Source organism: Dromiciops gliroides, chromosome 4, assembly GCF_019393635.1.
Source record: "Dromiciops gliroides isolate mDroGli1 chromosome 4, mDroGli1.pri, whole genome shotgun sequence".
In the NCBI taxonomy this organism is placed as follows: domain Eukaryota; kingdom Metazoa; phylum Chordata; class Mammalia; order Microbiotheria; family Microbiotheriidae; genus Dromiciops; species Dromiciops gliroides.
The window spans coordinates 482,839,041-482,865,625 of record NC_057864.1 but is presented as its reverse complement, the minus strand read 5'-3'; the positions used below and the strand labels follow the sequence as shown (position 1 = coordinate 482,865,625).

Here is a 26,585-nt window from a genome sequence, read left to right as displayed (position 1 = left end):
AACCCTTCTAACTTCAGCCCATTTCTACCCAATGTCTTCAGTGGAGGTAAAAAAAAAAAAAGCTGGGCCCCATCTTCCTGAGTACTCTCACCTCATTTGTTGAAGGCGGGCAGTTGGACCACATGACCCTTTCCCTCCCCCAAGGTCCTTCTCATCTCTCAGTCTGACCCTGCGAGCCTGGTCACCAGCATCTTAAGACCAGCCTGTTTGCTCTGGAAGCTTTCCTGTGTCCCCATACATGTACACACCCACACATAGTCCCTATGAGTCTCAGTTGATTCATGAGCTATCAGGAGGTAAGATGTTACAGGTGGGAGGGGGGAATATGGCAGCCGTGGGGTGGCCTTCAGTTGTGGCCCCTAGTCCATTGCTGCTGGCTTCTTTTGGCCTGACCCATCCCTCCTTTCCCCCCTCCATCTCCCACTTACTAATTCACACACACTGACTGTTTTATGCTTGGTTAGGACTGAAGCCATGGCCGGTCTAGAGAGGAGAGTGCTTCCAAGGTGGGGAGATGGGAAGTGTCAGCATCTGGGCTGGGTGTGGGATTCGTGAGGCTCTTCCAACTTAGAAGGTGGTCCCTGGGGGAGGACAGGGCTGAGGGAGCCGAGCGGCAACAGAGGAGGAACAGCGATGCCTCGCTTATGACTAGGGAAGGTGTCGGTGGCTATTTGCCCGCGTTCAAACACTTGAATGTTGACAGGATCCCAGGATCATAGTTTTAGATGAGGTGGAGACCCTTTCCTCTTAAGGCCTTGGGATAGAGCCTGCCTGGTAATGAAGTCACAGCATCCTAGGTTTAGGGCTTGAAGAAGCCTTGTGGGCGGTGACTCCAACCCTCCATCTTCCAGGTGAGGAAGCTGTTGGACTCCAACATTAAAAGACACGCTCACTCAGAGATGTTAATGGACTTGTCGAGGGTTTCCCGGTGAACAAGAGTCTGAGGTGGGATTTGGACCCGAGTCTTCCTGACTCCACGCTGTTCTGACAGAGGCTTTACTTATCCAGCTTGTTAGGAAACTGAAAACTGAAGGGAATGTAACTTGTGTGGTTTCTCTCCTTTCTTTGAAAAAGATCCGAAGAGAGAAAACAGACCCTGCCTGGCCCTGTCTGGATGCTGTGATCGGGAGCTAAGATGGCAAGCGAGATTGATCTGGAGTGTGAAGAGGCGTCAGCCCCCTCGCCCCGAGGAGGGGTCGGGGAAGGCCTGACCCAGGCGTTGGAGGCCTCACTCCCCACACTCGCCTGCATAGACCTGGACAAGGGTCTGGAGTTCAGAAGTGAGCTGGTAAGAGCTCAGGCTGCGGTCAAGCAATGATCACTGACACAGGAGACCCTGCACAGGCTCTTGGAGTTCTGATGATAGCGAGTGCTTGTGTGTCTGTGGCCAGACGATACCTCTTAGCAAAAAGCTGGACCTCAGGAAAGGCCTTGTGGAGCACTTATGTGAGAGGCAGCATCCTGTAGTGATCAGAGCCAGAGAGACCTGGGTTCAAGTCCTGCCTCTGGCCCACACTGGCTGAGGGACATTGGGCACAGCCCCTGATCCCTCAGCGTCCCAGGAAGTTCTCTGAGACTGAGGTGCCCGCCGGTTGCCAGTCTGCATCCGGGGAAGGTATTTCCATTCTGGGACTTTCCTCTACTGATGAGTTCACTGGGCCTTCGCAGGATTCAGACGGACTCCTCTGGGATTGTGATAATTACTGGGAGCAGAGATTTCCAGCTGTGGGACGAAGGGGGTGGGGGTGGGGGTGGGAAGGGGGGTGGAGAGCCTGCTGAGCGCTGCTCATCGGCCAGTGTGTTACCAGTTGAGTGTCAGGGTGGCAGAGGTGGTTGTCTGTCTCGCTCTCGACCCGGAGCCCAGGGGTCACTGACATTGGTTTAGCCTGGACAAGGGCGATGAGGCAGCTCAGGTCCCTTGTCCTGCCCCCAGATCAGTCAGAACCCCTAACCGCCATCTTGACAGGAGAGAAGAGCCATGTCATGACTTGCCCGTCCATTTGTTTTTATTTTCTAGATCGATGACAAGGAGTTTGATATTCCTCAGGTGGACACCCCTCCCACCCTAGAAAGCATCCTCAATGAGGTGGGTGATCATCGTCGTCGTCTTGATGAAGGTTCTTTATTTCTGTCATTTGACATGGAGTCCACCTTTGAGGCTGTGGTCTGTATGGATGACTTTGGTTAGGGCCTTACCGTGATTCCATGTGAGTGTTCCATGCTCTGATCCCCCGGCTGTTTCCACAGCCTCCCAAAGAAAAATAGAAAAGAGTCCCACAATTTGTCTTGGTTACGCTCACTACCAAGAAGCTGCCGAGAGCATCAGAGATCTCTTTCCTTGTCTAGATCCGTGAGTGTGTAGGTGAAGGCTCAGGTGGCAGAAGAGGCCAGTCCAAAGAGTGTAGACCAGGGAGTCTGTGAACTCGTTTTTAAGGAATGGTTTGATGCTTGCATTTTAGCAGAATGGACTTGCTTTGTATGTCATTAGCCTTTTGCATTTAAAGCTCAATTCTGAGGAGGAATCCATTGGCTTCATGCGTCTGCCAAAGGGGCTGTGACGTACACAGGATTCCGACCTCCTGCACTGGAGGGGTGGGATTCTCTAATCAGGTGCTGCAGAGTTTCTGGTGAATGATTCTGATGAAATCTGAGTTGGCCTGTTTTCAGGTTTGCCAGTGTGAAATCTCAGAGCTGCCCGGAGGGATGACAGGATTCAGAAAAGGTCACAACAGGCTGAAGGGATGGATGGGCTAAAATGAAGAAGTTAGTGGGCATCAGTGTGACGGCCTCCAGTTCCAGTCCAAACGGTTGCTCTGGTACAAGGTGGGGGAGGTGTGGCTGCCCGGCAGCGTCCCTGGGAAGGATGAGGAGATTCCAGGTGACTGCTTAGTCTGAGCAAGATCTGGCACAGCCTTCAGCTTCCCTGCAGAGGCCCCATAGTGTCAACAACTGAGGAGACTCTGCCCTGGTCAGCACCAGCTTAGTATTAGTTTGGGGCCCGGCATCCTCAACTAGAGGGTGTCCAGAGGAGAGCCAACAGCGGGGTCTGGAGATGTGCCCTAAGAGGAGAGGGTGAAGGAGCCCAGGCTGCCGAGCCTGGAGAGAAGACTTGATGGGGGAGGGGAGAGGGAGCCGTAGCCCAGCCAGGAAGGAGCAGAAGCTGGCTTTGGACCCATTTCCTCTGATCCTAAAGCCAGTGTTCTTTCTGCTGCTTTGATTTACAAGCATGAATAGAAGCAAAAGCCACCTTACAGGCTCTTTTACAACAAGGTGTCTACCACTCATAGAGCAGGATCATTAAGTATCCCTTGGAGGGTAAAACAACAGAAATGGTCCCGTTCACTGACCCTCCGACAAGGCATAAAATGCCGAAAGTATTAGCCACGGTGATGGAGGACACCCAGTGTAGAGGCCTACTCTGAGGAGGAATTGTCTGTGGCTGGTAAGTCCCTGGCTCTTGTTTGTGGGTGATGTGCTGATTTTGATTTCATCAAGTCCCAAGACATTGCAGAGCTTCCTGCAAGCGATCTGTAATCACTCCGGGAGTGGCCCTGACCATCCACACAGGAAAGATCAAGTGGATGAAGGACATCTGTTGACCAGATTTCATCCAATAGACTTTGTCCAGATGTGCATACATCTGGGGCGGGTGGACAGTGAGCAGGGCCTGGAGAGTAAAAGAGGAGGGGAGCAGCCTGGATCCCCTTCAGGAAACTGTACCGCTCCTGGCTGACCCCGTTACCTCAAAGGCCCATGTTCTCACTACAAGCTTCTTGCTGGTGTCACTGTGTGACAGAGTTCTGGGACAGATGTGGCATGGCCTCCGAAGCACTAAAGATGTGATGGAAGGGCATGTGGTTGGTGTGAGCGGGTTACAACCTGTGGCCACTGAGGAGTGGGAGACAAAGAAAGAAGATGCACTGGCTATGTGGCAAGACTGAGGGGTGGAGGAGGATGAGTAGAGTCTGCCTCCAGGAGCCAAGAGGGAGGGGGAAGAGTAAGAGCAGGTAGCAGTAGGGATAGAGACACAGAAAGAGGGGTAAGTAGAAAGAAAAGTGTCGATGGAATGTTTTTTAAAATATAGAGAAGAAAAGGGGGGATAAGAGGGGACACAGACAAGGAGGGCAGTGTTGGTGCTGCCAAATTAAACTGAATATGGATGAAAAGGAACAAGCTGTATGTAGTATTTTCTGGTCCTTGTATATCAAAATGTTCATGTTTGTTGATAATTTTCTAGTTTATAATAAACAATTTTTTAAAAGTTACAGTGACTTGTAGACACAGTTTGGGTGAATGGTGGGGATAGTCAAATCAATAAGCATTAAAAAAATTTTTATTTTGAGTTCAGAATTCTCTCCCTCCCTGATCCCTTCCCCATCTATTGAGAAGGCAAGAAATATAATGCCCACTATACATACGAAGTCATGCAAAGTATATTTCCACATTAGCCATGCTGTAAAAAAAAAAAAAAAACCCAAGAAAATGAAAGAAAATATTCTTCAGTCTGCACACAGAGTCCATCATTTTTCTTTCTGGAGATGAATAGCATTTTTCATCATAAGTCCTTCGTAATTTTTTTAGTCCCATTGTATTGTGGAGAAGAGATAAGTCATTCACAATTGATCATTGTACAATAATATTGTTATTGCGTATAGTGTTCTCTTGTGTCTGCTCACTTCACTTTGCATCAGTTTATATAAGTCTTCCCAAGTTTTTCTAAAACCACCGCTCTCATCATTTCTTATAGCACAAGAGTATTCCATCTCAATCATATACCACAACTTGTTTGGCCATTCCCCAATTGATGGGCTTCCCCTCAATTTCCAATTCTTTGCCACCACAAAAAGAGCTGCTATAAATATTTTTGTGGCTATAGGTCCTTTTCCCATTTCTTTAATCTTTTTGGGATAGAGACCTAGCAGTGATATTGCTGGATGAAAGGGTATGCACAGCCCCATAGGCCTTTGGGTATAGTTCTAAATTGCTCTGCAGAATGGCTGGATCAGTTCACAACTCCACTAACAGTGTACTAGTGTTCCAATTTTCCCACATCTCCTCCCACAGTTATTTTTCTTTTTTGTCATATTAGTCAATCTGATAAGTGTGTGGTAGTACCTCAGAGTTGTTTTAATTTGCATTTCTCTGATCAATAGTGATTTTGAGCATTTTTTTCATATGACTATAGATAGCTTTAATTTCTTCTTCTGCAAACTTACCTGTTCATATTCTTTGACCATTTATCTATTGGGGAACAGCTCTTATTTTTGTACATTTGACTCAGTTCCCTAAATATTTTAGAAATAAGGCCTTTATTAGAGAAACTTGAAACTTGGAGTAAAAAAAAAATTTCCCCCAGTTCTTGCTTCCCTTCTAATTTTGGCTACTTTGGTTTTACTTGTGCAAGACTTTTAAAATTTAACATAATCAGAATGATCCATTTTACTTCCTGCGACCCTCTCTATCTCTTGTTTGATCATAAATTCTTCCCTTAACTGTAGCTATAACAGGTAAGATTTCCATGCTACCTTCATTTGCTGATGGTCTCACCTTTTATGTTTAAATCACGTACCCATTTTGACCTTATCTTGGTCAACAAGCATTTAAAAAAAATGAATAAAATTAAAAAAAACCAAGCATTTTAAAGCCCCTCCTATGTGCTGGCCACATGTTAGTCTCCTGATAGAAGACACAAGTGAAGGATACATTGATGTAGTCCTTCAGTTGTTAAAACTGTGAGGCACTAACTAGTGGAGAATCTCTGTTTTGAAATCAAAACGAATCATAAAGTCACAGATCACTCTGCTTGCTGTGCTGTGGGTTTTCTCACCCTAAGTAGAGGAAAGCAGTCAGTGAGCCAGGCAGCATTTATTAAGCTCCTACTATGGGCCGACCCCGTACCAGGTGTTGGGGATGCCAAGGAAGGCGACAGTTGGTCCCTGCCCATGAGGAGCTCAGTCTAAAGGGGGGACCACGTGTGAACGACTGTACAAACGACAGTGTTACTCACAGCTTCTGCTAGAGGGAGATGCTTTGGGGTCCAGGCATGTGATTTCACTGGCCTAGGGACCTCTCAGTGTAGAGCCTCCCGTGTCCAGTGTAGATCATCAGCTTCTCTTTAAGAGCCTTGGAGAGTTTCTGGGCACACTGACAGGGCTAAGGGGAGCGCCCAGGATTGCTGAGTCGGGGTGTGTGTCAGAGGCAGGCCTTCGCGGGTCTTCTGCAGTCGGAGGCCAGCCCGGTATTCACCTTACCACGCTGCCTCTCGACATTTCACTGATAATCCTGGACCTCCCTCGTAACCACATCCCGGGATGAATGTGGCTGAGAGGAAGAACTCAGCAATCTGTGCCTTGTTTGGGTTGTTCATGTGGCTGTGCTTCTGCCCATGAATCTGACCTTGACTTTCTCATCCTCGGCACAAGCACTCGGTGTGGTGACCGTGTTCCTTCCCGTCTTTTAGACTGACGATGAGGATGAGTCCTTCATTCTTGAGGACCCCACTCTGTTAAACATTGACACTTTCGACACCCACTCCTACGACACGTCGTCAGTGGCCAGCTCGGACAGTGGTGATCGAACCAATCTGAAAAGGTAAGGAGGCATCTAGGCCCGTCCAGCAGACGCAGGGACTGTTTGCTTATTATTTTGAAGTTATATACGGCGTCATCGACAAGTTGCATGTCTGTGTTTCTGCAGAGGAAGTAGAAAGGAGCTTGATGGGAAGTAAGAGACTAGTTGGGCTTTAGAGGGCTTGGAAATGGTGGAGGATCGGGGGTGCATCATGAGTGCGGTAACCATGGAGCCCTCCCCTCCCCGGCAGCCTGGGTCGGTGACCTCTCAGAGGGGGGCCAGCCCAGCACCCTGTTATGGGGAAGAGAAGTTGGGCCCTGTTTGCCCCACTCCCTCCTTCCCCCCTTAAAAGCAGCCCCAGCATTCCTGTATTCCCTCCGCGAGGGTTCAGAGGAGAAGCCCAAAGATGATTAAAGGGATGCAAAGAAGACCTTTGACCCTAAATAACTCCATTTGGACTGGTTTTTTCTTCCCAAATTCCTGGGAAGAACATGAAAAGAACAGAGAATGGAGAAAGCCTGATGCATGCGATTTATTGACTTCACGTGCCTTCTCCAGGTTGGGGCAGATGTCGGTACGTCTGTAACTCTTTAGATGTCTTGGCCATGACAGTTCTGGAGCTCTCGGGTGCTGCTCCTTGGCGCGTAATCCGCCTTGGGGGGGGCACTGAGGAAAGCCCAGCGGGAACGAGAGTGAGTGTGGGAAGGTGATTCTCAGGCCCGGCCTTCCTTCCAGGAGCTGACCCCAGCCGGGCACCTTCCCTGAAATGGCCTGGGGGATGGGGGAGCCAGGAGGATAGGGGACGCTTCACAGTCAGCTTGCCAGGGGGTGACAGTGTCACAGGAGGAGGACAGGGCCTCCCCCTTGTCAGGCATCACAGGAATGCTCACCACTGATTTTGCTGTCGTCCCCCCCCCAAGAGGGGCAGCCAGGGAAGGCCAGCCGGGAAGCCTCTTCATGGGATTGGGCGTCGTGGGCTGAACCAGCAAATGTCGCAGGGCTGCCCTCAGCTTCAGTCTCCTATTTGGGCTCTTTAGGAAGAAGAAACTTCTTGACTCTTTTTCACTCCACGGCTCAGTCATGCGGCACTCGCTGCTCAAAGGGATCTCGGCCCAGATCGTCTCTGCAGCCGTAAGTACGGGGTCTCCTTCCCCTGGCTCTGGGGCCCACGGAAGTGAGAAGGAACAGAACCGCGGGCACTGTGCCATCTTTGCTGCAGGCTCACGGGTAGAGCCTGACTTCGCGATGTTGTGTGCCTGGATTTTAACACACAGGTCGTTACTGAGGTCTCGAGGGGAAACGCACCTACTCAGTGCCCAGTTCAGGGAGGGCGGGCTGGTGGGAGCAAGCCAAAACAGGGATCGTTTTCTTGTGTCTCCTTTAAGAGAGGCAGGCAGGCAGTGTGGTGGAATGGGTAGAGCAGCCCCTGAGCTAGGGGCTTCTCAGTTCAGATCCTGCCTTTGACACATCCTGGCTGTCTGTTCTCTTCCTCCCCCCTCAGGAGACCACAGCTCTGATCCTGGCCCCTTTCCTCCCTTTTCACTTGTTAGCTCAGCTCCTCCAGGAGCAGAGCGTCCATGTGGGGGAGGCTGCTTCCTTCCAAGAGATGGGCCTTGGCTTGGTCTGTTCACGCAGGAGAGTGAAGGCGAGTTCAGCTTTATGGATTGGAGAGAATTTGAGTGCCTTTAAATAGAGGATTTGGAAGGCTGAGGTCAAATAGAAATCTTTCCTTGCCAAAGAAAAGAGATTCAGTATATTTTACCCAAGGGCCACTAGGGAGCGCCACAGTGCACAGAGCTCTGGGCTTCCAGTCAGGAAGACTCCTCTTTCTGAGTTCAAATCTGGCCTCAGACACTTGCCAGCTGTGTGACCCTGGACAAGTCACTTAACCCCCATTGCCCCACCAAAAAAAAGGGGGAGGGCAGCTAGGTGGTGCAGTGGATAAAGCACTGGTCCTGGATTCAGGAGGACCTGAGTTCAAATCTGGCCTCAGACACTTGCCAGCTGTGTGACCCTGGACAAGTCACTTAACCCCATTTGCCTCAGTTTCCTCTGGCAAACCACTCCAGGATCTTTGCCAAGAAAACCCCAAATGGGGTCATGAAGAGTCGGACGCAACTGAAACAACTGAAATCAGTCTTTTGCCTGACCTTTTGTTTGCCCGTTTCACAAGCACACATCCGACTTCAGAGCCTTAAGCTGGCATGCCTAGGACCTGGCATCATGGTGCGGTAGAGACAGTGTTGAATTCAGAGCCTCAGGGTCAGATTCTAACCCCGGCTCTGCCACTTGCTGTCTTTCTGACCCCAGGCAAGGCACTTCCTCACTTAGACTCAGGTGGTTTGGTTTTTTTTTAGTTTTCAACATTTATTTTTATAAGATTTCTAGTTCTAAAATTTCCTCTCTCCCCCCTTCCCCAGACAGTAAGCAATCTGATATAGGTTATATATGTACAATCACCTTAAACATATTTCTGCATTAGTCATGTTGGGAAAGAAGAATCAGAACAAAAAACTCAAAAAAGAAGAAAGAAAACAACAAAAAGTAGAAACAGTCTGGTTCAGTCTGCATCCAGATTCCACAGTTCTTTTTTCTGGATGTAGGAGCATTTTCCATCTTGAGGCTCAGTTTTCTTATCTAGAAAAGTGACGGTATTGGAGTGTCTGTCCTCTGGGGTTCTTGTGGGGCGTGGGGTCTGTGTTCCATGTAGCTTGATTTCCCCAGCTTCCTAGTCATTATCTTTATTTTTTTTTAAATCATGGCAGGCTTTGGAGATGGTAACTCAGATTTGGGTGTCCTTTTTTCAGGGTATAATGGCTGTTTTGCACTTTATCTTTGGGCTAGAAAGAAATGCTTTGCTTTTTGGCGATGGTGCAAGGTTGGTGTGGGATTGGGATGGTATCAGGAGGCCTTAAAAGCATTCATTCCCTATTGGAGTTTTACTGAAGCAGCATCTTGTACCAGATGGCCAACGTCTGGACCATCCCTGCAGCCTGGGCACACATTGCAGCCAAGGCATGCACGGTGTTGCTGCCGAGCCGTTTTGTGGACAAATGGAGCCCATTTAGAGAGAGGGGCAAATGATGGAGGGAACTTGGGCAGCTGCCACTCTCTGCCTCTGGGTAGGGACTTACTCCTCTTTGCTGGAATGGGAACCACCTGTTGAGGGATGACATTTCCACGGTGCTTTCTGAATCTAATCCTCATGTAGGTGATGAAACCCATTCTTCCCTAAATTACGACAAAGCAGAGCAATCATTTGACCCACCTGTTCAGTTTAAAAATATTTTGAATAATTGAGATGGGCTGAGAATGCAGGCCTTGAACAATGATGAGATAAATCTGTTGTTTTAAGGAAGCTTCTTTTTTCTCAGGCAGAAAGGGTGATCTCCTAATAGCTTCCAGGGGCTTGCTTCCCCTTGTTCTTCCAGCTCCATGCTAGATTTCTCTGGTCTACTCACGTGGAAACTGCTTCCCTGGGTCACGGTGTCATTGTGTGTCTTCCAATTACCAGTTGGGTCTCTGGTCTCTTGGCCTCTGTACTGATTGATCCACTGACATCATCACAGAGGTGGACTGGGCATCTGGTTGTAGCCACACTCGGGAAGGAATCCTGGGAGCATATACAGCTGCTCTCTGAGGAAAGAAAGACCCCCAGCGAGGGGGACACCTCCGCTTCCCCAGGTGGCCTATCTTCCTTTTGACCAGCTCTAGTTGCTGCTCATTTTTTCTCAGCCTTTGGATCTTCCACCCATTGCTCCTCCATCTGCATTTTGGGGCCCAACGAAAACTACTCACCCATTCTCCCAGAGGTTAGAGATAACTGCCATGTTCCTCTGAGCTTTTTCTTCTACCTGGCCTCACTTGTCATGACCTGGAGGAGGTCCTTCACTTTCCTGCTTGCCCTCCTCTCAATTCACTTTGGTTTATCAATGGGATTCCCCAAACTGAACCCAGAACTGCAGATGTGATATGACTAGAGCAGAATACAGAGGAACTATCACCCCCACCCCCATTTGAGGAAGTGACACCCAAGGTTATGTTAGCTTTTTAGGTTGCAATTATATTAAGCTTAGAGTCCATTAATACCCTCAGATTGTTTTCAGGCAAGCAATCATTTAACCATGCTTCTCTCATCTGGCATTTCTGAAGTTGATTATTGGAACCCAAGTGTAAGACTTACATTGGTCTATATTCAGCTTTATCTTTTTGTCCCAGTGTTCAAGCTGGTTGAGATCTTTCTTGGATTCTGACTCTCTTCTCCAGTGCATTAGTTATCCCTCCCAGTTTTATGTCTTTGGTATTTGATAAAGATACTATTCATGCATTTACCCAAGTCATCAATAATATTTCTTAATAGCATTTGGCTAATCACAGATCCCTGGGGTCCTTCACTGGAGACCTTTGCCCAAGGCGCTATCAAACCATTAATAATAGTAAGTCTTTGGGTCCAGCCATCCAACTTGTACCATCTCTTCCATGAGAATATTTTGAAAGGCTCTGCCTGGGCCTTTGCTAAAACCTGGGCAGACTCTATCTACTTTATGACAGCGGCCCTGTCACTGCAGTCCAGTGCGACCTCATTTCACTAAGCGTGAGTTGGCTCCGGGAACTCTGCCTCCCTCCCAGGTGTTCCCTTAGCCGTCTCCTCAATAAGGCATTCTAATCAAATACATTCTCCAGTCGGGCCAGGAAGTGTTGGACTCAAGCTCTTTGTCCTATTGTTTGTAGATTATTTTCTTTCCGTTTTGAACATTAGGGCAGCCGGAACAGTGCGTGTGTTACCCGTCTGCTTAGTGTGGCTGAACTGCGCTTTCCCTCTTTGTTTTTTCTTCTTTGTTACAAAGGATGGCTCCCTGGATAGGGAGGGAGGAGGGAAACCTTCAGAAAGGAAGGAAATCTTTTAGAGTGTATGCAAATAGAAATTTTGTGATAACCCCTTTGCTCTTCTGCAGCCCTGCTGAGCAGCTGCTACTCAAAGGTCACTGATGGCGGCTGAGCAGTTTTATCTTACGTGGGCTCACTGAGGCCGCCCAGGTGCCGTCCTTACTCTCCTTTCTGATGTCATGCATTAGTTCTCTTTACCATTTTGGTTCCTTCTGTTCTGGTCCAGTATTGAACAGCTCAGTCTTCTCTCCACTATTTGTTGTCTCATCCACGTTGAAGAGCGTTCCTGCCCCTTGTTTGATCCACTTTTTTGTCCAGGTTAACTGCATAACGTGTAAGGGATATCGCATTCCTTTCCCTTGGGGGACGATGGTATGGGGTAGTGGTTTCAACCATACTCATGGTTATAAAATGACCCATCAGGACGTCCTGAGGCCTCCAGCCTTGGAAAGCAGCCATGGAAGAAATGTGGGCATGGTCGCATTCTTTTCTTGTTCTAGTGAGTCTCACTCTTTGGGGTTTGGTTTGATGTATGGAGTGTGTGGATAGATTTAAGTGATTCAGATTGTGTTAGTTTAGAGGGCCCTTTTAGCTCGCAATGCCTTCTGAGACCCCAAAAGACACCTTGTGGTATCTACAAATGAGGGCTGGTGCAGAGCCTGCTGTCTTCCTCTGGCATCCATCAGTCCTGAGCCACATGCCTCCTTCTTCCCGTGTTAGCCAAAGCCTTTTATTGGCCTGTCATGTCTTAGCATAGTGGGCCGGGTGCCTTTGTACCTTGTCCAAGGCCAGAGGGAGGCATCAGCATCTAGGGAAGGGAGCATGGGACTGACTGTGAGTCAAAGGCTCCAGTCCAGAACCCACCTTGTAAACATCAGCCTGGTGGCCGTGTTACTGAGTGAGTTACCCCCTCCCAGGTCGGTTTCCTCATTTAAAAGACAGGGATGATAATATTGGTAGTGCTTACCTCCCCTGGGGTTTTGAAGCTCAAACGAAGTAGTGGGTGCAAAGTGCTATGTGGACCATTGATCCCTGATAGACATGTAGGCTGTTTTTACTGCCTACAATGGTCCTTTCGTACATTTTGTTGCACTTGGCCTCAGAGGGCAGAATCCAGGCACAGGGGGCAGCAGCCGCAGAGCACACTTTAGGCTTAATGTCAGGAAAAACTGGCTAAGCATTTGGCATGTTCTGAAGGAGAACAGGTCGCTTCCCAAGGGGGTAGAATTCGCCTTTGAAGATCTTCAAGCCAAAGCTGGATAATGACTTGTTGAGTAGGTTTTAAGGAGGATTCTTTTTCAGGTATAGGAAAGACTTAATGTAAAACTATGCTTCACTCTGTGCTCAGACTCCATCAGTTCTTTCTCTGGAGGTGGCTAGCATTTTTCATCATTAGTTCTTAGGCATTGTCTTGGATCATTGTATTGATCAAAATAGCTAAGTCACTCACAGTTGATCGTCATATAGTATTGCACTTACTGTGTACAATATTCTCCTGCTTCTGCTCACCTCACTCAGCATCAGTTCGTGTAAGTCTTCCCAAGTTTTTCTGAAACCACACCCCCTTATCATTTCTTATATCACAATAGCATTCCATCACACTCCTATACCATAACTTGTTCAGCCATTCCCCAGTTGATGGACATGCCCTCAATTTCCAATTCTTTGCCACCACAGAAAGAGCTGCTATAAATATTTTTGTAGCTGTAGGTCCTTCTCCCATTTCTTTTATCTCTGTGGAATACAGACCTAGTAGTGGTATTGTTGAGTCAGAAGGTATGCAGTTTTATAACCCTTTGGGCATAGTTCCAAGTTGTTCTTCAGAATGATTGGATCAGTTCACAACTCTACCAACAATGCATTAGTGTTCCAATTTTCCCACATCCCCTCCAACATTTATCATTTTTCCTTTTCTGTCATATTAGTCAATTTGATCGGTGTGTGGTGGTACTTAAGAGTTCTTTTAATTTGCATTTCTCTGATCAATAGGGATTTAGAGCTTTTTTTTTATATGACTATAGCTGGGTTTGATTTCTTCTTCTGAAAACTTCTTGCTCATATGAGCAATGACACATATTTTTATAAATTTGACTCAGTTCTCTATGTTTGAGAAATGTTGCCTTTATCAGAGAAACTTGCTATAAAATATTTTCCCCAGTTTCCTGTTTTTCCTAATTTTGGCTGCATTGGTTTTGTTTGTGAAGGAACTTTTTAATTTGATACAATCAAAATTATCTATTTTATATCCTGTAATGCTCTCTGTCTCTTGTTTGGTCATAAATTCTTACCTCATTAATAAATCTGAAAGGTAATTTTCTTATGATATAACCCTTTATTTCTTAATCATGTATCCATTTTTTTTAAGTGAGGCAATTGGGGTTAAGTGACTTGCCCAGGGTCACACAGCTACAAGTGTCAAGTGTCTGAGGCCGGACTTGAATTCAGGTCCTCCTGAATCCAGGGCCAGTGCTCTATCTACTATGCCACCTAGCTGCCCCAATAATGTATCCATTTTGACTTTATCTTGCTATACAGTGTGAGATATTATACCTAGTTTGTGCCAAATTGCTTTCCAGTTTTCCCATAGTTTTTGTTAACTTGTGGTTTCTTGTCCCAAATTCTTAGATATTTGGGTTTGTCAAATATTAGTGTGTATTGTATGTCTAATCTATTGCATTGATCCACCACCATTTCTTAGCCAGTACTACACTGTTTTGATTATTACAGCTTTGTAATACAGTTTGGGATCTAGTAGTGGTAAGTCACCTTCCTTCACTTTTTTTTTTTTCATTTATTCCCTGGATATTCTTGACCTTTTGTTCCTTCCATGTGAATATTGTTATTTTATCTAGTGCTATAAAATAATTTTGGGGTAACTTGATTGGTATGGCACTGAATAAGTAAATTAATTTAGGTAGAATTGTCATTTTTATTTTATTGACTTGGCCTCCCTACAAAGCCATGAATATTTCTCTAGTTGTTTAGATTTGACTTTATTTGTGTGGAAAGTGTTTTGTATTTGTGTTCATATAGTTCCTGGGTTTGTCTTGACTGGCAAACTTAGGAGTATTTTATATTTTCTGTAGTTATTTTTTTGTTTGTTTGTTTTTTGGAGGGGCAATGGGTGTTAAGTGACTTGCCCAGGGTCACACAGCTAGTAAGTGTCAAGTGTCTGAGGCTGGATTTGAACTCAGGTGCTCCTGACTCCAGGGCCGGTGCTCTATCCACTGTGCCACCTAGCTGCCCCCTTCTGTAGTTATTTTAAATGGAATTTCTCTTTTTATCTCTTCCTGCTGGACATTGTTGGTAATATGTAGGTATGCTGATGATTTATATGGAATTATTTTATAGTCTTCCATTTTGCTGAAATCATTAATTATTTCAACTAGTTTTTTAGATGTCTCTAAGTATACCATCGTATCATCTGCAGAGTGTTTTTTATTTCCTCATTGCATATTCTAATTCTGTTGATTTCTTTTTCTTCTCTTATTGCTGTAGCTGGCATTTGTAGTAAAAATATTGAATAATAGTGGTGATAACAGGTGTCCTTGCTTCACCTGATCTTATTAGGAAGACTTCTTTTTAGTTTATCCCCATTACAAATAATGTTTGTTGATGGCATTAGATAGATGCTACTTATTTAAGGAAGGCTCCATTTATTCCTATGCTTTGTAGTGTTTTTAAATAGGAATCAGTGTTGTATTTTGTCAGAAGCCTTTTAAGCATCTATTGATGTAATCATATGATTTTTGTTGTTTTTGTTAGTGATATGGTCAAATATGCTTATAGTTTTCTTAACATTGAACTAGCCAGGGCAACTAGGTGGCGCAGTGGATAGAGCACCGGCCCTGGAGTCAGGAGGACCTGAGTTCAAATCTGGCCTCAGACACTTAACACTCACTAGCTGTGTGACCATGGTCAAGTCACTTAACCCCAATTGCCTCACTAAAAAACAAACAAACAAACAAAAACAACATTGAACTAGCCTTGCATTCCTTGTATAGATCCCGCCTGGTCATAGTGTATGATTTTTGTGATATATTGCTGTAATCTCTATGCTAGTATTTTATTTAGAAATTTTCGTCAATATTCACTAGGGAAATTGATCTATAGCTTTCTTTCTCTGTTTTTGCTCTTCCTGGTTTAGGTATTAGCTCCATATCTGTATTGTAAGAGGAATTTGGTGTAGGATTCTTTCTTTTCTTATTTTTCTGAATGGCTTATATATTATTATTAGTTGTTCTTTAAATGTTTGGTAGAATTCACTTGTGAATCCATTTGGTCCTAGTGATTTTTTCTTGGGGAGCTCATTAATGACTTCTTCAATTTCTTTTTCTAAGATAAGGTTATTTACATATTCTGTTCCTTTTCTATTAATATGGGCAGTTTATATTTTTCTAAGTATTCATCCATTTGGATGAATTGGGCAAAATAGCTCCTAATAATTACTTTTATTTCATCTTCATTGGTGGTCAATTTGCCCTTTACATTTTTGATACTGGCAATTTGGGTCTCTTCTTTCTTTTTAAAAAAATTATATTAACCAATAATATATCTATTTTATTGTTCCCCCCAAAGCCAACTCCTAGATTTATTCATTAGTTCAATGGTTTTTCTTACTTTGAATTTTATTAATCTCTCATTTGATTTTTCAGGTTTTCCAATTTGGTGTTTAATTGGATATTTTAAATTTGTTTTTTCCTTTTTTTTTTCATTGCATGTCCAATTCATTGATCTACTCTTTCTCTTTTTTATTGATTTAAGCATTTAGAAATCTAAATTTCCCCCTAAGTACTGCTTTGGCTGAATTCCATAAATTTTGGTATGTTGTCTCATTGTTATCATTCTCTTTAACGAAATTATTTATTGTTACTATGCTTTGTTCTTTGACCCACTCATTTTTTTAGGATTAAATTGTTTAGTTTCCAATTAATTTTTTTTGGGGGGTGAGGCAATTGGGGTTAAGTGACTTGCCAGGGTCACACAGCTAGTAAGTGTTAAGTGTCTGAGGCCAGATTTGAACTCAGGTCCTCCTGACTCCTGGGCTGGTGCTCTATCCACTGCACCACCTAGCTGCCCCTTTCCAATTAATTTTTAATCTGTTTCCATAGCCCTTTGTTGGATATAATTTTTGTTGCATTATGGTCTGAAAAGGATGCATTTAATATTTCTGCATGTGGTTGTGAGATTTTTATGCCCTAACATATGTTTGATTTCTGTGAAGGTGCCATGTACAACTGAAAAAAAGGTATATTCTTTTCTGTTCCCGATTAGGTTTGCTTTTTTTTTGGTTTGTTTGGGGTTTTTTTTGTTTTTTGTTTTGTTTTTTTTTGCGGGTAAATGAAGGTTAAGTGACTTGCCCAGGGCCACACAGCTAGTAAGTGTCAAGTGTCTTAGGCCGGATTTGAACTCAGGACCTTCTGAATCCAGGGCCGGTGCTTTATCCACGGCGCTGCCCCCCCCCCCCATTAGGTTTTTTATAGATGCCTATTATTTTCCTCTACTTCTTTTATTTGATTTTTAAAATCCTTTTTGAGTTCTTCCAGCAATTCTTTTTTTGGGGGGGGGGGGGCGCTGAGGCAGTTGGGGTTAAGTGACTTGCCCAGGGTCACACAGCTAGTGTCAAGTGTCTGAGGATGGATTTGAACTCAGGTCCTCCTGAATCCAGGGCCAGTGCTCTATCCACTGCGCCACCTAGCTGCCCCTCTTCCAGCAATTCTTATCAGGCTATGTCCAATTCAGTTTTCTTTGAGGCTTTGCTTATAGATATTTTGACACTGTTACCATCTTCTGAGTTTGTCTTAATCTTCCTTGTCACCATAAGTATGGTCAGGTTCCTTTTTATTGTTCTTTGCTTGTTTTTTCAGTTTATTTCTTGATTTTTAACTTTATAGTAAAGTTGGTCTCTGCTCACTTGAAGTTAGGATGGGGGTTGGGGATACGGGGGCACTACCCTGTGCTTCAGGCTTTGTCATGCAGCTGTTTTCAGAGCTAAGTCTGGGGTCTGTAAGTTTTTGGTTCTTCCAAGGTGTCATGATCCAGGGAAAGGTATGGTCACTGCTGTCTTGGTCTGTGCTCTGGTTTGTACCCAGACAGGGCTCCTGTTCCCTTGCAACTGCAAGGCACTGTAACTGTGACCTGCAATTGTATGTGGGCAATGCAACAGCTTTGAACCCAGTGTCATCTCTTTCTGACCAGTTGTCTGACCCCCTTACCATCTCTGGGCTGAGAGATCTTGAAGATGCTACTGCTATCACAGCTGTCGCCAAGGCCTGCTGCCGGTCCTGCCACTGTGTGTGCTGTGTTCTGGGCTGACCCTGACCCCACAGACCACTCATGCCAACCTCCCTAGTCATTCTGAGCTGGCAAGCTGTCCCACCCCAACCTTTTATTGGCCCTTCCATTCCAGAATTCAATTTGAAGCATTATTTTAAAGTTGTTTTGGGTGGGGGGGTGGGGAGAGTTTAGCAGAATTGCTGCCTATATTCTGCCATCTTGGTGCTACCCTCCATTTTAATTTTAAAATATTTATTTAAAAAATAAATATCTCAGTAACTGTATTCCCGTTAAATTGGTTTCCTTTGTAACCCTATGTACTAGAGAACATTATTCCAGGTGGGTATGGTGGTACATACCTGGAATGTTTATCTGTCTTTTTCACCCCCATTTAGGACAAAGTTGATGCCGGCTTGCCTACTGCAATCGTGAGTAGACGCTCCTTTTTGTCTTAATCAGAACCAAATTTGTCGTTATTCTTTGTTTTTCTAATTGTCAGTGTTTGTGATGTCTGCATTTCTGGGACAGGAGACTTCACTACCTGGTCTCCACAACCAATAGGTTCATCCCTTGTCATGGTTCCGTTTTCCTTTGAAAGGAGTCATGATTGGCTGACCTGGTCCCACCCCCCTGCTCTTCTCTAGTTTCCTGGGTGACACTCCTCCCCCACTTGCACTGGGTGGTAAACCGAGGGCCGAATAGCTCTGGTGTCCATCAATGTCCCTGCTGTTAGCTGGGGGTTTTGTTAGCTAGTGAGCAGAGGGTGGGGGGGGAGCATACCCTTGTCCCGTGGCCTCATCTTTCCCTCCCTTTGCCTAGGTGACTTTTTCATATAGTCGGTCACTTGGTGAGAGAGTGATCCTGGCCTCCCTCAGTCCCAGTAACGTCCTGGGGAAGATGGGGCTGCTCGACATCACCTCCTTCTCTCTGCTTGGATGCGGCTGAATTTGTATGTCATGGGGCCACAAATGAGGCCACTGCCAGATCCTGACCACGGGGTTCTGTCTGTGCGCTTCTGGGCCTGGTGCTTCTTGTGGCCTTTTAGAGGGAGCGTGGCTGGAAAGCTGCCTCGACCTCGTGTGACCCCCCCAGTGAGCAGAGAGGGGCAGCCAGGCCATGTGCTGGTCCCTCACTGGGCTGGGCAGGGAGCAGTCGGCAGTCAGGTTGTACAGGAGAAGGGCATGGACGGTCGGTCCTTCTCTCTGAATGTTGCCCTCTTTTCCTTTTGTTTCCAGGCCGTGTCCAGTCTGATCGCAGTGGGGACTTCCCATGGATTGGCCTTAATCTTCGGTAAACTCATTAACCCTTGTGTTTCCTTGAGATAGGGAGGGCCCATCTCCCTGTGAGATGGGATGTCCTGGAGACAGTGGCCAGTTGACCAGCATCTCCCTCATTCAGCTGAGACAGAAGCTGACTCAGCCTCTCTGGCTACAGCCCATTGTGCCTCTTTGCTATGGGCCAGGCGTTTGGGGGTCAGAGGACCTGAGTGCAGATCCTGCCTCTGCTCATTAGGCCTGTGTGACCCGGGGGAAGTGATTGAACCTTTCTGGGCTTCAGTTTCCAGAACTATAAAATAAGGGAACTGGACTAAGGACTGATAAGGTCTCTCCTGGGTCCAATCCTGTGATCTCTTTCCTGGAGTGTTAGGAGGATAAGGGAGCTTTCAGTGCCAGAAGCAGGTTGGTCTGATGGACAGAGCACCAGACCTGGGGTCAGGTAGATGTGGTTTGAGATCCTGTCTCTAACTCTGACGGAGCTTTGTGACCCTGGGCAAGTCCTGTGACTTCTTGGAGCCTCGTTTTCCTCATCTGTAAAATGGGAAAAACTGAAGTAATGAGTGTAGCGTGAGCTGCCAGGGCCTGAGGATCACTTTCACCCAGTCAGTCCCCCTGCCTCTGGGAAGCATCTTCCCACCTCGTCTGTGTAGCCTCCTTCCTAAAGGGAAGAAGGTGCTGAGCTTCTCTCCCTCCTTGCACTTAGCCTTCTTTAGTGTCTGGTGTGACGGCCCCCGGCTGGAGGAGGTCATGTTCTTCCTTAGCAGCTGCCCCCTTACTGCCTGAGCACAGCCTTCAGCTCAGTCTCACGCACCCATGGCATTGGCTAACTGTCATCAGGCCGGGTTTCCTGGTGATCCTTGTCAGTGTTTCCTCAGGGACCCTCAGAGCCTCACACCGTCCCCCTTACATGGGACGTCACACCAGACACAGTGCGGGTTCGAATGGGGATTGTGGAACGGTCACCCAGCTCCTCCCTGCTGACCTCACCACTCTCGTGGGCCAGTGGCTGCTCTTTCACCCTTGTTGTCCGAGGAATTCAGGACCGGGTGTTTCCAGTTGGCCTTCTCTTCCTCAATGCTGCTTTTGCAAGAAACGCTCATGCAAGAGTGATTTTAAGTATTGTCCTAGCCGGCTGAGATGGGGGCCTGCATTTCTAAAACAGGATATTGGCCTTTGCTGGCTTTGTAATGAAAGTGTGCTGGACGGGAGGCAGAAGGGCCTCGGAAGGAGTTCTGGGAGGAGGCAGAGATCAGAAGGCCCAAAGTGGAGGAGCAAGAGAAAGGGATTGAGGCGAAGAGAAAAAATGGGAATAACCTTGATCATGTTAGTTCACATTTTTATCTACACACACTCACACACGCTCACACATACACACGTACAGCCACTTTCACACAAATGCACACACGTCTGTATACACAGACACACTCCTACACTCACATGCACACATCCCTCTTCCTCATGTTGGGGAGGGGCAATAACGTCGAGAGGTCTCTAGGTAACCCAGGAACAACATTAATCAGCCAGCGGTTATGCTGCGGTTCCATGACTTCCCAGTGAGGGTTAGCTGGGGGCTATTAAAGATGTCTCACAAAACACCATCTGTGGAGGCATCTTCCTGAATGGGGCGCCACCGCTGAGCAGTGCCAGCATCATCACCCCTGTTTTACAAATGGGGAAACTGAGGCCCAGAGGCGAGAGACCCTTGCCCACGGCTTCACAAGGAAGCCATTTGTCAAACTCCGTGCCTCCTTTCTTCCCCTGTGCCTCGTGGCCTCATGTTGCTACATTTTCATCTGCCAGAAAACCGTGCTTTAGACACGATTTGTCTTCGTTCATCTCAGCTGTTCTCCGTCTCTCGTAGCCCCATTTATGCTCTTTCTGTCTTCTCTGGTCACTTGGTAGTGGACCACAGGCCTACCATATCCACATGTTATTCTCCTAAAGTCTCTTGCTTAATGGGAGCTAAGTAAAGGCCATTTTGGATCTCTTAGTCCTCAGGTTCTTGGGCCCACCGCTTGGTTTCTTCTAGGGCCAGGAAGGTTTCCCAAAGCATGCACTAGTTAGTCCAAAGGCTAGGACATCTGTGATGTTCACCTTCCATTCTATGCCCTCAAGAAAAACAAATTATGCCAGTTGGAATGTTTTAGGAGAGCATGTTAATATATTCTGGCTGTAATTTATAATAGTGAAATTTAATAAATCCAACTCATCAATTACTGTAAATTTTAATGTTTGGATAATGAGGTCTTGTCAAACGAATTAAAAATCCAATTGAAGGCCCTTGAAGAAATTCTAGTCTGTTGATGTGCTGGGAAGTGCTAACGCGTGAGGTTACATTTGACCTTTTCATTGATATTCATGGGAGAGAGAGCATCAGATGTTGAATTCTAATTATATAAGCATCATTTAGCTTCCCTTCAAAATGCAGATGACTTCATTAACAGGCACCATTTTAAAGAGAGAAAACTCACTCTCTGTAGATAAGAAAACAGATAAGCAATGATTTCTGAAACGTGGACGGACACAGGCTGCTGTCTTCTCTGGAGTTCTAGGGGAGATGACAACTGTAGCATCTCCCAGGTTTGCATTGGTGCATGGACACAAACGTTGGCCTCTGGACAGTTTGTTTTGGGGTTTGGTCCTCTTAGCACATGAGTTTTCTTCTCTTGGAATTCATTTCTGTGTTCCTCATTTGAACGTGCTACTCCTTCCCATGTCAGTGGGAATGTCTGTGCATTCTCTCATTTCTCAGATCAAAGGCCCAAGAATCTGCATGAAGGCTAGAAACACCAGTTGGCCTGTAGGGCTCTGGTCATGTTGTGCCCCCCACGTGACTTCTCACTCCCTGGCCTTTAGTTACCCGGACAAGCCATCATGATGGGGTTTGAAATTGACTTCTTGCTTTTCTTTCTTTCTCCATCTTTTCCCCATGGACCGAAAAAGGAAAAGGTACAGTGAATTTGCGTTGTGCATGTGGCCTGCATGGCTTCCTCTCTTTCTTTTGGCCTGCTGGAGCACTCTGAGGGAGCAGAGACCCACACCGCGTAGCCTGGCAGCAGAGCTGGTGTTGGCGGGCTGGGCTGGGCTGGGCTAGGGGAGCGTAGACTGCCCATGGTGAGGTTGCCTTTGGTAAACACCAACCTGTGCAGGGATTGGGCTCCTATATGATTTTACAGGCTACTGAGCCGTCCTCAGCTGATTGGCATGGTCTTGCCTGGATGGCTTGGAGTGCCCACAGCCAGAGCCTGGGGCATTGTAGGAAGTGAGGCACAAGCATTTCCTGAGGACTGCTTCTGCCTTCTCTTCCTCTTCCCTCCATACTCAAGGGAGGAGGCTCCAGTGCAGATGGAAGCTAAGGCAAGAACATGGGTAGTTGGTTTTTCCCCTCGTTAAACACGGTGCTAAAGAGAGATGGATGCCAGCACTCTAAGAAATGGAAAGATTGAACAGTATTCTCTCAGGGACACATTCCCATGTTCTAGAGGTGTTTTTACCTTTGAGAGTTTTTTTTTGAAACTTGTGCTTATGGGGTGGAGACAAGAAATGATGGAATTTGGAATCGTGGAAAGAATAGTCAAATGAGCAAGTAGATAATTCATCCATTTAGCCTGAGGTTGGGTGACTGCATTCTCTACATTGGTGTTTGCCTGCAGCTCTCCTGTGCTACTCAGAAAACTGCTGGGTAGCTCGATTTGCTTTTCAATTGGGCATACTCTGGGATTGCACAAGGATAATACTAGCCAATGGAAAATGTAATGAGAAACGTGTCGTGAAACATGTATGTATACATATGTATGTCCATGTTTCTATATATAGCTACAGCCCCTCTCTATAGAAATATAGACACCTATCTACATAGCGAGAGATCTGACAGAGTCTAGTTTAGATGAATTTTGAATTATTAGTGCTACCTAGCCTTTCAATGATTATTAGTGGGATTTTAGTGATAGGGACTAGACCTGGGATTTCATTGGTATAGGGAATTGTTGCTGGGCGAGGAGGGTCCCTTGACCGGTGGAGGTTGGCCTGCCCTTCTCTTCAGCTTGTAGATTTTGAGTTATCGAGAACAGAGGTGTTAAACCCAAGGCCCAAGAATGAATTCCCAACCAGATGAAAATGTAATTACAACCTATAACATAGATAATGTTCACATGTGGTTTTCTAAGACAGCTTGAGGCTCAGAGAAATCCATTTCTCTGTGACTTTGGTGTCACTGACCTAGAATACTCAGAGAATACTTTGCTGGGGTCATGCACCGTGGGCTTTGGCAGCACTCGATCCTGGTTTCCTGGCTCTGAGGCCGCCTCCGGCCATTATTCCCTCCTGCATCTCATTGTCATCAAAATGAATAAAAACACAGTATCATACCACCAATACCACCTTATGGTCCAGTCAGAAGTCCTACACTCTATAGCGCTTGATGCTTTTTAAAGTGTTTTCCCATGTTTGATCCTCACAGTCACTCCGGGAAGAAGGTGTAGGAAGTATTATCCCCAGAGGTGGATCACTTGCCTATGGCCCCACAGCACCCAGGGCCTGGGTCTTCAGAGGGTCTTTCTGCTGGGTTGTCTCTGCCAGACAGGATGTGACGTTTAGGTTGGCCCCTAACTTGATGGTCCTTCTCTGTCAGCAGGGGTCAGACTAAGAGGAGGGGTGAAGGCTTCTCCTCGTGGTGCTGGGGTGAAAAGGAAGGAGCCCCAGCAGTCTGGAGTACAGCTATGGAGAGGGTGCCCACCCCTGCAGCTGTCTGCATTGTGCCCACCAAGGCCCTCAGGTTTCCTCTTGTGATGGCAGTGGGGCCTACATCTTTGTCAGCAGGGATGTTACCTTCTCCCCAATGGCCAATCGACTCCGGGGCTCCCTCTCTTTTAATTAGCCAGGAAGCCCGAGGGAGCCTTCCCACTCTGAGGTTCCAAATGACACACCCCAATCAGCAGGGCTTATGTTGCTTTTGTTTCTTGCCTTGGGACTTTTATATCATGGGACCCTAATGCCTACACCAAGGTCCATTTTCACCTCCTCTCCTGAGTCAGGATGAAATCCCGTGGAAGTAAATCGGCCGCCCCATGGCATGTTGTGGGGCTGGCCAGTGCCTTTGGGGCATCAGTCAGACACAATCTAAGTCTTCTCCTCATCCCTCTCTGTTTTAGCCTCCCTGGGAGTTGTGCTCATGGCCCACTGGCATCATCTCGCCACATGGCATTGACAGTTTGCCAGTCATAGCCTAGGGATCATCCTTGATTGAAAGTAGGAAGAGGCTGTTAGAGGTCGTCTGGGTCAACTCTCTCTCACTTTGCAGAGGCCCAGAGAAGAGCAGGCATTTACCCAGAGTCACAGGGTGAAGGGTGACGGAGCCAGACCCGGACACAGTGTGTCATGCCAGTCCTGGATTAGGGCCCATTCTGCCGCCCAAGCTTCAGGAGATTTTGCTGACCTGCCTGCAGCATCTGGGAGCCACAGGGCCTGGGGAAGGTGGTGGGGAAGGGCTGCGGGTTCTTTCTCCAGCTTGGCATGTAGGTGGCCCCTCCTTTCCTCCCTTCCCCTCTGCATTCCTTGCATGTCTCTTTTCCCTTTTCAGATTTCCTTCCCCTTCACTTCTCTCACTTTCCATCCTTCTTTTCACCCCTCATAGTTCTTTCTTTCTTTCTTTTTCTTTCCCTCCCTCCCTCTTCTTTTATTTTTTGCGGGGCAGTGGGGGTTAAGTGACTTGCCCAGAGTCACACAGCTAGTGTCAAGTGTCTAATCCAGATTTAAATTCAGGTCCTCCTGAATCCAGGACTGGTGCTTTATCCACTGAGCCACTTAGCTGCCCTCCCACCCCCACCCCCCACCCAGATCTTTGCTTTGTTCAGTTATCAGAACACTTGAATTGACAAGTAGTAGTAGAACATATAAAACCTACTCAACTTTGCTCATAGGGTCTTTGGAGACACACCACCCACAGCCTCCATCTGCTTCCTGTAGCTGGAAGAAAGGCAGAAAGTGAGATTTTTCAGGGGAGGTGAAGAGGGGGAGGAGGACAACTAGGTGGTGAAGTGCATAGAGCACTGGGCTTGGAATCAGGTAGACTCATCTTTATGAGTTCAGATCTTGCCTCAGAAACTAGCTGTGTGGCCCTGGGCAGGCCACATAACCCTTTTTACCTCAGTTTCCTTATCTATAAAAACCTGGAGAATGGCAAGCCACTCCAAGGTCTTTGTTAAACAAAAATTTATTTTATTTTTTCTAGTTACATGTAAAGGTAGTTTTCAACATTCATTTTCAAAAGATTTAGAGTTCCAAATTTTTCTCCCTCCCTTGCTTTCCTCCCCACTCCACAAGACAGCAACCGATTTGATATAGGTTATATATGTACAATCCACAAGTGCTCTTTTTTTTTTTAAGTGTGTGTTCAATCAATATCAGTTCTTTCTCTGGGACTGGATAATATGCTTCATCATTAGTCCCTTGGGATTGTCTTGGATCATTGTATTGCAGAGAGTAGTTAAGTCATTCACAATTGCTCTTAAAAGGCTATGGTGATATTTAACTTTTTTTTTTTTGGTGGGGCAATGAGGGTTAAGTGACTTGCCCAGGGTCACACAGCTAGTAAGTGTCAAATGTCTGAGGTCAGATTCGTACTCGGGTCCTCCTGAATCCAGGGCCAGTGTTTTAATCCATTGTGCCACTTAGCTACCCCCCACTCTAGGATCTTTGCGAAGAAAACCCCAAATGGGGTCATGAAGAGTTGAACCTTTCCTTTGCAGCATCAGTAGATCTTAGACTTGTTCTTAGCCCAGTTTATTTCAGAAAGCCCCAGCTGTGATCACAGTTCTTGTAATTCTGCAAGCTAGTGCTTGCTTCGCACGGCCTGACTTTGCTCCCTGGGCATTTGAGGACCGTCATGCTGTGACAGCATCATGGAGGAACTCTGAAGTGTTGCATGGGTCTGAAGCACATTGTTGGGGGAGGATGGAAGATCCTCTGGCACTGAGCAGTCCCTGCCCCCCCCCCCTGCTTGTGGGGTAGCAGCCCCGGCCTTAGTAGGGGGTGGGTGGGCCCTACTCCCACTTTTCTACAAATATGTGGGGTGGCCACTGCTCTGTGTGCGGCTGTGTTCTTGAGCCCACCAGGGAGGCTGGAGCTTGGAGATACCAGGGTTCAGATATGGCCTGATGGGAAGCAGAGTGACCCAGACCCCATCCAGGGGCCGCTTCTCCCTCTGTTTCTTTTTAGCCTCGGCTCCTGCCTAACCCAAAGGGTCCTAGCCAGCTGATCTAGTAGCACAGCCTGCAGCCTAAGGATCTTGGGAGAGCTGGGTACAAAGAGGAGCCCGGGAGGGAGGGAGGCCGGGAAGGAGGAATGAAGATTCCAGGTGAGCCCAGTCTCATCACAGTGTTGAACTAGAGGAGGTTGGCCATGATGATGAGAAGACTGAATGAACTGGGCATATTTGGCTGGAAGGAGAGATCTGGGGGGGGGGGCAGACTTCAAGTATGCAAAGGGCTCTTGCAGGGAGAGGGGGCAGGTTTGTCCTGCTTGGCCCCAGAAGGAAAATGGGAGAAACGGGGCGGGGGGGGGGGAAGGTGTGGAGAG

The 26,585-nt window shown here is 46.7% G+C and overlaps 1 protein-coding gene across 5 annotated transcripts in view; it reads left to right on the top strand.

Annotated features, from left to right (window-relative positions):
- Positions 1-26,585, top strand: part of VPS8 (VPS8 subunit of CORVET complex) — a 161,729-nt gene that overhangs the window by 9,532 nt on the left and 125,612 nt on the right. For 2 of the 5 annotated variants that reach the window (XM_044001871.1, XM_044001870.1), the window contains exons 2-8: positions 1,075-1,288; positions 2,018-2,086; positions 6,461-6,591; positions 7,608-7,701; positions 18,129-18,161; positions 18,969-19,023; positions 21,954-21,959. In XM_044001871.1, coding sequence (XP_043857806.1) covers positions 1,136-1,288; positions 2,018-2,086; positions 6,461-6,591; positions 7,608-7,701; positions 18,129-18,161; positions 18,969-19,023; positions 21,954-21,959 — 541 coding nt within the window. In that variant the 5' untranslated portion in view covers positions 1,075-1,135. Of the gene's footprint in view, positions 1-818; positions 946-1,074; positions 1,289-2,017; positions 2,087-6,460; positions 6,592-7,607; positions 7,702-18,128; positions 18,162-18,968; positions 19,024-21,953; positions 21,960-26,585 lie in introns of those variants that run through there. The other 3 variants (XM_044001869.1, XM_044001872.1, XM_044001873.1) reach the window with 3 other exon arrangements.